This window comes from Sturnira hondurensis, unplaced genomic scaffold (genome assembly GCF_014824575.4).
Source record: "Sturnira hondurensis isolate 20B ecotype Veracruz unplaced genomic scaffold, ASM1482457v3 Scaffold0000880, whole genome shotgun sequence".
Lineage (NCBI taxonomy): Eukaryota > Metazoa > Chordata > Mammalia > Chiroptera > Phyllostomidae > Sturnira > Sturnira hondurensis.
The window spans coordinates 13126856-13137159 of record NW_028073511.1 but is presented as its reverse complement, the minus strand read 5'-3'; the positions used below and the strand labels follow the sequence as shown (position 1 = coordinate 13137159).

General features: G+C 41.1%; 1 protein-coding gene across 1 annotated transcript in view; it reads left to right on the top strand.

Moving 5' to 3' along the window:
* The first annotated feature begins 784 nt into the window (after nt 1–784).
* GCLC (glutamate-cysteine ligase catalytic subunit) overlaps nt 785–10304 on the top strand; it is a 47764-nt gene continuing 38244 nt past the window's right edge. The window contains exon 1 of the mRNA XM_037054989.1: nt 785–1386. Coding sequence (XP_036910884.1) covers nt 1237–1386 — 150 coding nt within the window. The 5' untranslated portion in view covers nt 785–1236. The remainder of the gene's footprint in view (nt 1387–10304) is intronic.

The window sequence follows — 10304 nt, the reverse complement described above, 5'->3', positions numbered from 1 at the left end:
CAACCCAGCTGTTTCTTATATCTTCTACCCCCGTGGTTAAGCTGACATGAACATCATTTTAATTTATTTCATGGATGACTCTTAGGCTTGGACTGAGTATATACTTTTGGAGGTGTTTCCTTCAAATGATCCATCTGGAGATATTAACAAAGCCCCTTTTGTTGCAGTCGATCATGTCTGTGTCATCCAAAAAATGTATATCATGAAATAAATACACAAATGCTTGTAATATAGACGCATGTCTAAAAACTTGTAGACAAACTGACTCCTTTTAATAACCAGATCATTTGTTGACCATTAATTCTATGCACCTCTTCACTGCACAACTTTTACAACATATACAAAAGATAGACTAGAATTGAATGTGTTTCATCCGATTACTAAGTTAGTATCTTTTCTTGCTGTACCCTGCTGTCCTCACTCTGCTTTTACTAGTGTGAAGGCCCTCTAACCTAAAAAAAATCTGGTATGTTCTTCATTAATTCAGGTAATCAACTTTCTTCCCTGAACCAGAGTTGATCTCCTTCGGTAACAGAAAACGAGACTTTTACAGATCGCGTGTGCTTCCAGCGAGGCCTACCAGCACTCGCCACCTCGGTTGAGCGCCTTCCCTTTGACTCCGCCCCAACCACTCCCGCGAACGCCTCCTCTGCTGCCCGCTTTGATCTCCGGTGGAGCTCAGCCACGCCTTCTCTCTTGCACCGCCCCTTTCCCGGGCCCCGCCCCCGACCCCTCCGGCCCCGTAGTTTATAAGATCTGGAGCGCTGGATCACGGTTTGGAAGGGGGAGCGAGCGGAGAGGACTGGGCATGCTCTGTGGCAGCGCAGGTTTTGGTCACAAGTAGGAAGAAGCCAGTGCACGGCACCGGCAAAGAGAAGCGGGAGCCGCTGCGGCACCACGGTTGTCGGGGTCTGTCGCCGCCTCCTCAGAGCCAGAGCGGGGCGGGAGCCGGAGCAGGCGAGGGACGAAGCTGCCCGGCCGAGAGCCGCCCAGCCTGCCCTCCCGTCCTCTGCTTCTGAGCCCGCGAGGTGCGCCGGACCCCTGGGTCGGTCACCTGGGCAATAAAGACCCCGCGCCGGAGAGCCGGACCGGACCCTCCCGCTACCGACTTCGGCCCGAGGGCGCACCCTGGGCGTTAAGCAGCTGCCGCCGCCTCCGGTGGGCTACTGAGTGTCCAGCTCGCGGCGGAAGCGTGCGGCCGCCTTCAGCCCCGAGGAGAAGGAGGAGGGGGCGGCCATGGGGCTGCTGTCCCAAGGCTCGCCGCTGAGCTGGGAGGAGACCAAGCGCCACGCCGACCACGTGCGGCGGCACGGAATTCTCCAGTTCCTACACATCTATCATGCCGTCAAGGACCGGCACAAGGACGTGCTCAAGTGGGGCGACGAGGTGAGCGCCCGCGACCCCGTCTCCTTTGGGCTCCCTTGTCAGCCCACCCCACGCCGCCTTTGTTCCGCAAGGCCCCATCTGCCACCCTAGCCCCGGCTCCTGGGACCCAGGGCTCTCCGTCCTGCACGGCGCCCTGAGGGTCCCCGGGCGCCTCCTTGCCCGGGTGAGCCGTCTCCCGCTGGGCGTCCAAAACTGTCGGGCGTGGGGCCCGGCTCTGAGCCTTCTGGCCAGACTCGTCTCTCCCATTCAATCAGGGCAGCTGGAGGGCGCCACCGAGAAAAAAGTGTGACATTTGGTGCCTGGGGGAGTTTACAGTGTATTTTCCGCTATCCACCATCCCATCTCGAAATGCGCTTTTGCTATTAATATGAAGGGAAAGTTGTCCTAGGAAGGCCCGTCTCTATTAGGAATTAGGTTTAAAGGATGTTCATTTCTGCCCGACACCCACCTCATTCCAGCTATCTTTTAAACAGCCAACTCCGCCTCAGTCCACCTCCCCAAACACTCACATGCTTATAGGGATAAGTCGAAACAGAAATTATGAATCGGTTGTCCTAAAGGGGAGCAATCTTTCTGGCCCTGTTTAATTGTAACCGAGAACCCGTAGCTCTTCGTAATCGGGATTTGTTAGTACCTTCCCATGGCCTAAATCCAGCATCTAAACTTGACAAGTCAGTGCTTCATCAACATATGTTCTACCTAGAGGTGAAATGTGTCTGGATTCACAATATATTGAACCATTGTTTAATTGGAATGATCTGGAAAGCATTGCCTTCCGTTAGAGTTAAATTACTTTCTGCCAAAGCATTTTGTGCTCTCCTCATTTTTAAAAAAAATCACATGTATATACAGTTCAGATCATTGATTTTTTGAAAAGTCCACTTAAATCTTTTTGTCTTTTTATCATTTGCCTTTTGTAGCCTTGATCAGGAGTTAATGATTCATCTTGTAGTCCTTTTTATCACTCTTGACCTAAGTGTGAACGAAGGTGCTGCTTCACCAATACAGAATCTATCCCTGCAAAAACTTTTTCTGTTCTCCAAGATTGGAACATAATTCTACCTCTGCAGTGCAAGGATTTGTGCTGCTTCAAGTTAGAAAGAATATAATGATCAATAATTCACATTGCTACTATAAGTGGTGGTGTTCAGTATGTGTTTGATGGTAATTGTTCAGGTTTAGTCTAAAGTTCATTGTTTCTTTATGGCTTCTGGCATTTTATATACTCGTTTGTGTATTGTGTGTATTTTATAAACTATCCTCTATTCCCCATAGCTTTTTCTCTTCTCCCCCTCCTCCCTTTGCTTTTTCCCCCCCATTAATAAACCAGTGTCCTTTGGTGTCGGGAGTTTACTGTTTAATAGAAACAATGAGGTAGAAGAGTTATCTTAGATTTAAAAAATAACCTGCTGCTTATTTATTAAGTTCTGGTTCAATCATGTCTGGGTAGAGTGTAGGATTTTCAAGAGGAATACAATTTGTTTGTGCATATTGACAGTTCAGTTGGAAACAGGCAGCCAGACACGAGAGAGTGAAGAATTCCCAGATAGTTAAAGGGGGGGAAAAAAACTCACTTTACTTTCTATTCCTGAAATGGCATTTCGGTGAAGCTTCAGTCTCCCCTCAAGTTGGTTCTCTGACATCCTTCACCTTTAGTGCGATTCTCATTCTTTATTGTAGTGTCTCTGTCTCTACATCCTTTGGGGCAGATACAAGGTGTGACATTTCCTGGGGATGAGGAGGGTCTCACACTTAAGTATTTGTTGATGCCTCTATTTCTCTAGCATCAGGTCAAAGGAATTACTTTTATGTTACAGAGCATTATTTTTCAAACTACATCGTGATCCGTTAGTGAGTGTGTCGAGAAGTACATTAGAAGATTTTAGAAGTCTAAAATTGTTCAGACTTCTTTGTTTCTTTACAGTTGACATTTTATATAAATATTTGTGTATTTTGTGTATTTTATGATCTAGCTTCTTTATCCCTTAGATTTTTTCTATCCAGGACTTTTATAAAAATGGAGTAGGATGAATAATATTGATTTATCATACACAGAAGGAATATCATGCCACACTTCTGAGTTATTTGTTTGAGATGTGTATTGGGTCACACGTAAATTATTTCTTACCATGGTTGCAGTTGAGTTTGAAAGTCCGAGTCTCAGGTTTATCATGGAAGGCTTCCTTGATGAAATGAGCCTCCGAAAAAAGAGCCATAGAGTAGTTATAACTTCTCCAATGTTAGCACTAATTCTTACACTTAGTCGGAATTGACTATCACAGCTGTTGAATAGTGGTCTTCAGGCTGGGGCAGACAGCAAGCAAGCTTTGTTTTCACGCAAAAGCCTTGGGCAATAACTGACAAACAGGCTGGGCAGATAAGAGTAGTAAAGGGTGTGGTGGGTTGTGTGGGCCCGGAGATGAAGAATGGCCATGCCGGACAGAAAGCGGTGTTTGGGGTGCGATTATGTTGGATGTTGTTAGTGTGATACCAAAATACTGCTCTTCATGGGAAGTTTTGGTGTACTTACAGGGGCATGGACTTGGATGTAAAAAAAAAAAGAAAGAAAGAAAAAGTGCCTTGAAACTGTGGAAGGACAGGCTGCCACTTTAGAAATGCTCAGCCCTAGTTTCTAGGACAGTTATTTATCTGATAGTGTTTATTCAGAAAGAACCCTGGATCTGGAGTTTCACTTGTGTTGTATTCCATGGCCTGCCAAAAACTGCCTGTGTGATTCTGAGCCCTGGCTTCCTCATTTGGCAAGTGACATGGTTGGACCCTCTTTCCCTTCCAGCTTTTACAGTTTGAGTGAGTACAGTTTGAATGAATCTTTTAATATGTATAACTTTCAAACTAGAACGTTCCTCTTTTAAATTTACCTGGAGATAATCTTTAGACTGCCAGGTAAAGAGAAGGCTGCCATCAACTGCCATGGTAAAAATGGGTTGTATGATAAAGGTGTGTCTATGCTGGCTTATTGAAACTCAGAAGGTGAGAGCCTTGTAAATAGGTGGATTCCCAGATCAGCTTAGAGATGTGTGTTTCACCCTTGGTGTGACATGTCCTAAGCTTTGCCACCTCTACAATGCTGTTTCTGTGGGAAGTAGAAGTTGTAACTCCCAGGTGTCAGGAACTCATCTGTTCTTTTGGCCCCAGGATGGCGGAGGTAAAGGGGAGAAGTAAGATGAATGTCCCTGGGCGCTCTGTTGCCTGCTAAGCATTGTGTGTATGCCATAACTAAGCACTTCTCCCCTCACAGCTCACACACAACTTTTGAGTTACAGATTTGGTGTATAACGTGGAGTCTGCACGTTAAAAGACAAACCTAGGAAATCTATGCTGCAACTGTGGCGATAAATGCAACTCTTGAATTTTTTCTTAATAATCACTCTACTGTTAGCTACCTGCCAGGCCATTTCAGTTATTTAGTGGCAGAGGCATTATCAGAATTGAAATCTGTCTGACTCCAGCTCCATTTCTTAAACACATTATACCAGGTTTGGGGTTATTTACAATGTATGAGATTTCATCAAATCTCCATTTACAGAGTTTAAACTCTGCAGACTGCAGAGGTGCCAGAACACAGCATTTAAAAGCAAACGTAATTTTTCTAAATTTTTTTAACCCAATGTAGTGTGTTTCTCAAAGGCAAGAAGGTAAATTGTCCTCTAGTAGAAAAGTACATGTGAACTTGGAGAGGAAAATATAATGTCTTTAATATGTATTAGTGTGTTCTTAACATGCATAAAACTAATAAAACTGAGGTGGGATTTAAGGGCTGGAATATCTTCTATTGATTTTTGCACTACATATTTGCCTGTGTAGGTTAAGAGTGCATAAGTGGCTATTTAGAAAATGCATGCCATGGTTCAGTGGATTGAGCATTGGCCTGTGAACCACAGGGTCGCTGGTTCGATTCACAGTCAGGGATAGTCATTTTAGTCTAATGGAAAGTTTTGTGTAGCTTTGGCCCAGTTACTTAATCTCTTTTAACCTTATTTTTGTCATCTGTAAAATAGGGACATTAATAATACCTTCCTTATAGGGTAGAAATTGAATGAGATAATGTGGATGAAATAGTTTACAAAATACTCATAAATAGTAGCTTAAAATGTTTACTTGAAGAGTTTTTGATATCCGGTATATCTCATTTAAATAGAATGGCATTGGGGAATGAGGAATTTCATGTATGTGGATTTTCTAAATTAATTAACTGAAATTTACCTCCTTAGATATAATTATAATCCATTGGTTTAGTAATTTTTTATGGTATTTCTAAATTCTAACTGGCATTTCAAACTCTAAATTTTTATTTTTAAAATGCATTATTTGACATTTACTTCTTAGAATAAGATATTGAACACAAGTTATTTTTTGATAGTCATTATGGACACTTTGGGTTTGTAGCACATAAAGTTGTTGAATCTCTTTCTTAGCTGTCACTGTGGATATTCATTTAATAGCATTTATTGGCATGTGCCTAAAGCATGGTGGTGAAATGAAGGAAAGGAGTGGAACATGATTGGAGCCTTCAGGTGATTTTTCCCCCCTCATAATTACCGTTTGTACCAAGAAGTTTATTTTTGAAGGTAAGGAAACCAGATAACTGACCCTATGTTTACATTAGGTATTGAGGCAGAGAATTTAAAGCTTAAATGTGAGCTTGACTGGGTAAATTTCAGATTTTTGCTGTTCATTTTGTGTTAGTTTTGCATGGGCTTGCTTTTTACACCAGTTTCATTGAATTAACGATTTACATACAATAATATGCACTCATTTTAAATGTATAGTTCGGTGACTTTTAGCCAGGGTATATGAGCAGATATCAGCCAACACCGTCAAACTTAAAAATATAACATTTGTGTCTATAACGCTTCCATCACCATCCAGAAGCTCCTGTGTTCCTCTGCAGGTGTTTGTGAGAGGGGCACAGAGAAACGCAGCCCTCTCCAGGTGGTTCCGATGCTTCAGACACCACCTCTGGAAAGCTGCCCTAAGAAATGTGTGGCTCTTAATTAGTGAAGAGAAGGGAAGGCCTTCCAGGCAAAAAAAAAAACAAAAAACAAAAAAAACAATGTGATAAAGGAAGAAAGGTGAGAAGTAACACTGGCATGTGAGGGTTATGGGCACTTAGATATTGCGTGTGCTGTGAATAGGTGTGGTCAGTTTGTACAAGTCTTATAGTTCTGGATAAGTAGCGGTTTTGCTGTATTTTAAACGCATGAGGAAAGTAGAGCGAAGAAAAGGTTTAATACTTCTCTACATCTGGCTGCTCTAGAACAATGTTTCTGAACCAGTTACTACATCCCCACCCTCCCACTGTTGCATACCTCTGTGAAGAGGGATGTCTAGAATATTCTGATACCACTTACAACAATGTCGAGAAGTGGTATTAGCAAATGTAGTTGCTAGTATCCTGTGTGTAGCTTCATTTTGAGGTATGAACTTAGGTAAAGCTCATCAAGGCCCCACATCCTAATAAAAGCTGTAAGAATATTAATTGGACCTTTAACTTCAGAATTTGTGTTTCTGAGCATTTTTATTTTTTTATTTTTTTAAGATTTTATTTATTTATCTTTAGAGGGGAAGGGAAGGAGAGAGGGACAGAAATATCAAAGTATGGTTGCCTCTCGTGTGTCCCCTGCTGGGAATTGGCCTGCAACCCAGGCATGTGCCCTGACTGGGAATTGAACCTTGATCATTTGGTTCACAGGCCCACGCTCAATCCACTGAGCTACACCAGCCAGGGCTGTTTCTGAGCATTTTTAGATACTCAAGTCATATGAGTGTATTGTTAATTTAGAAAACTGTATATGGGACATTACATATGATGTTGGCATTATTGGATGTATCATCCTAATGAGCTTGCTAATTAATATTCTCAGTTTATACACATGATTTAACCAAGTTTTTTAAAAAATTTTCATTTGCGGGATGGGAGAGGGAGAAACATCAGTTTATTGTCCCACTTATTGATGCATTCATCAGTTGATACTTGTATGTGCCCTGACTGGTCATCAAACCCACAACCCTGGTCTATGGGAACAACACTCTAACCAACTAAATTACATGGCCAGAGGCCAAGTTTTTGTTTTTGTTTTCAACATTGTAACAGCTTTGTGTAGATATAACTGACTTAAAATAAACTGCACATATATAAAATGTACAGTTTGATAAATTTTGATACATGTATCCACCTGTGGAACCCTTACACAATTCAAATGATGAGCATACCCATCATCTCCAAACACGTCCTTGTGCCCTTTGTACTTTCCCCTTTCCTCCGCTTCCCCAGGGGATTTTCTTTGTTTCACCATAGCTCACTGTTTGGATTGTATCCAATTTTTAGGTATTACAAACAAAACATTCATGGACATAAACATACAGGTTTTTGTATGGACTTATGCTTTCATTCTTGATTATTATCTAGGAGTGATGTATTTTAAAATAAAACTACCAAATGTTTCCAAAATGGTTGTATCACATTTTACATTTCCACCAGCATTATATACCAGTTCCAGTTTGTCTGAATTCTTGCCAACACTTGGTATATTTGATCTCATTAATTTTAGCCATTCAAATAGGTGTGTGGTGGTATTTCATTGTATTTTTTTAAATATTTTTTATTTATTTATCTTTAGAGGGGAAGGGAAGGAGAGAAGGAGAGAAGTATCAATGTGTGGTTGCTTCTTGTGCATCCCCTTGGGAACTGGCTCCTGCTGGGAACTGGCCTGCAACCCAGGCATGTGCCCTGACTGGGAATCGAACCGCAATCCTCTGGTTCACAGGCCCGCGCTTATTTCATTGTAGTTTTAATTTTATTTCCCTAAAGAGCAGTGATGTTGAGTACCTTTTCATGTGCTTATTTGCCATGTCTGTATCTTTTTTGCGTTAAAATTGTTTGTCCATTTGAGCTGTTTTCTTATTAGTGAGTTTTGAGAGTTCTTCAGGTATTCTGGATGTAAGTAGTATCCTTTTGCACCTATGTTCTCCTAGTCTATTTTCATTCTCTTAAACTGCGTCTTTTGAAGAACAGAAATTATTCATATTCATGAAGCCCAGTTTGTTCATATGTTCTTTTATGGACCATGCTTTTGGTGTGGTATCTAAGAAATCTTTCTTAATTCCCAGGCCACAAAGATTTCCTACTATGTTTTCTTCTGGAAGTTGTATAATCTTATGTTTTTACAATTATGTCTGTGATCCATTTTGAGTTAATTTTTGTGTATGGTGCAAAGTATGGGTTTTGGTTTTGGTTGTTTTGTGCATATTACCCCATCACCATTTGTTGAAAAGACTATTCTCTGTTATCAAAGGTGCATGGCCTTTGTTTGCATTTTTGCCTAATATCAGTTGTCAGTGTATATATGGTTTAATTTCTGGGGTTTTTTGTACTGTTCCATTGATTTCTTTATCTTTATGGCAAAAACCACACTACATACTGCTCTAGCTTTATGGTAAGACAGGTAGTGTTAGTTCTACAACTTTTTCTCTTTGAACTTGTTTCAACTCTTCTTGTTCTTTGAATTTCCACATGAATTTTAGAACCGGTTGCAATTTCTACCAAAAGCAAACAAAACAAACACTGCTGGGATTTCGACTGGGATTGCATTGAATCTGTGGGTCAGTTTGGGGAAAATTGACACCTTAACCATAATGAGACTTCTGACCCATGAATAAATACACCTCTTCGTTATTTGTGGTTTCTTTAACTTCTCTCATCAGTGTTTGTAGTTTTCAGTGTACAGGTCTTTGACATCTTTCTCAGATTTATCACTGTTTCATATGTTTCTATTGTAAATGGTGTTATTACTTTTACATTTTACTTTTTGATTGCTCATTGCTAATACAAGGTGGGACAAATGTAGGTTCATAGCTCTTGACTGGTATGGCTTTGTTAGTGGGGTGTTGTCCCGCAAAGCAAACAGTTACCAGTTCGATTCCCGGTCAAGGCACACATCAGGGTTGCAGATTGGTGCCCACCCCACCCCCCATCAAGACATGTACAAGAGGCATTCTGATTGATGTTTCTCTCTCACATTGACGTTTCTCTCTCTCCCTCCCCCTCTAAAAATAAAATATTGCTAAAGTAGGTTTACAGTTGTAAATATGTGAAACAGTTTATTCTTATATTATTTATATTGTATTATTTTCCATATGAACAACTATAAACCTACTTTTGCCCTACCCTCTATATTGAAATAAAGTTGATTCCTATATATTTGTCTAATATTCTGCAATCTTACTAAACTCACTTTTGAACATGTGGAGTATAGTTCTAATCACTGTTTTATTTTATTTTTTAATAATGATTTTATTTATTTTTAGAGTGAGGAGAAGGGAGAGAGAAAGAAAGGGAGAGAAACATCAGTGGGTTACCTCTTGCATGCCACCAACTGGGGACCTTGCCCATAACCCAGATGTGTGCTCTGACCGGGAATTGAACCAGCGACCTTTTGCTTCGTGGGATGGTGCCCAACCCACTGAGCCACACCAGTCAGGGCTCTAATCACTGTTGTAATATCTTTGTCCTTTAAGGTCAGGGTTTTTTCCTCTTCATTTAAATGTTTTCCTGCTTCTTTGCATGTCTGGTAATCTTTGATTGGATGCTAGACATTCTGAATTTTACCTTGTTGGGTACTTGATATTTGTGTATTCCTAAAAGTACTCTTAAGTATTCAAAAGTATTATTTGTTCTGGAATATAGTAATTGGGAGATAGTTTAATCATCTCTCAGGTCTTGCTTTTACAATGAGGCGGATCCAGAGAAAACTCAGTTTAGGTCTATTACTCGCTTCTACTGAGACAAGTCCTCCATGAGTACTTTCCCCAATGGCCCTAAATTAGCAGTTACTCCATTATTTGTGGGAACACACTCTGTCCCAGCTTTGAGTGCTTGCTTCCCATGCAGGGGCTGA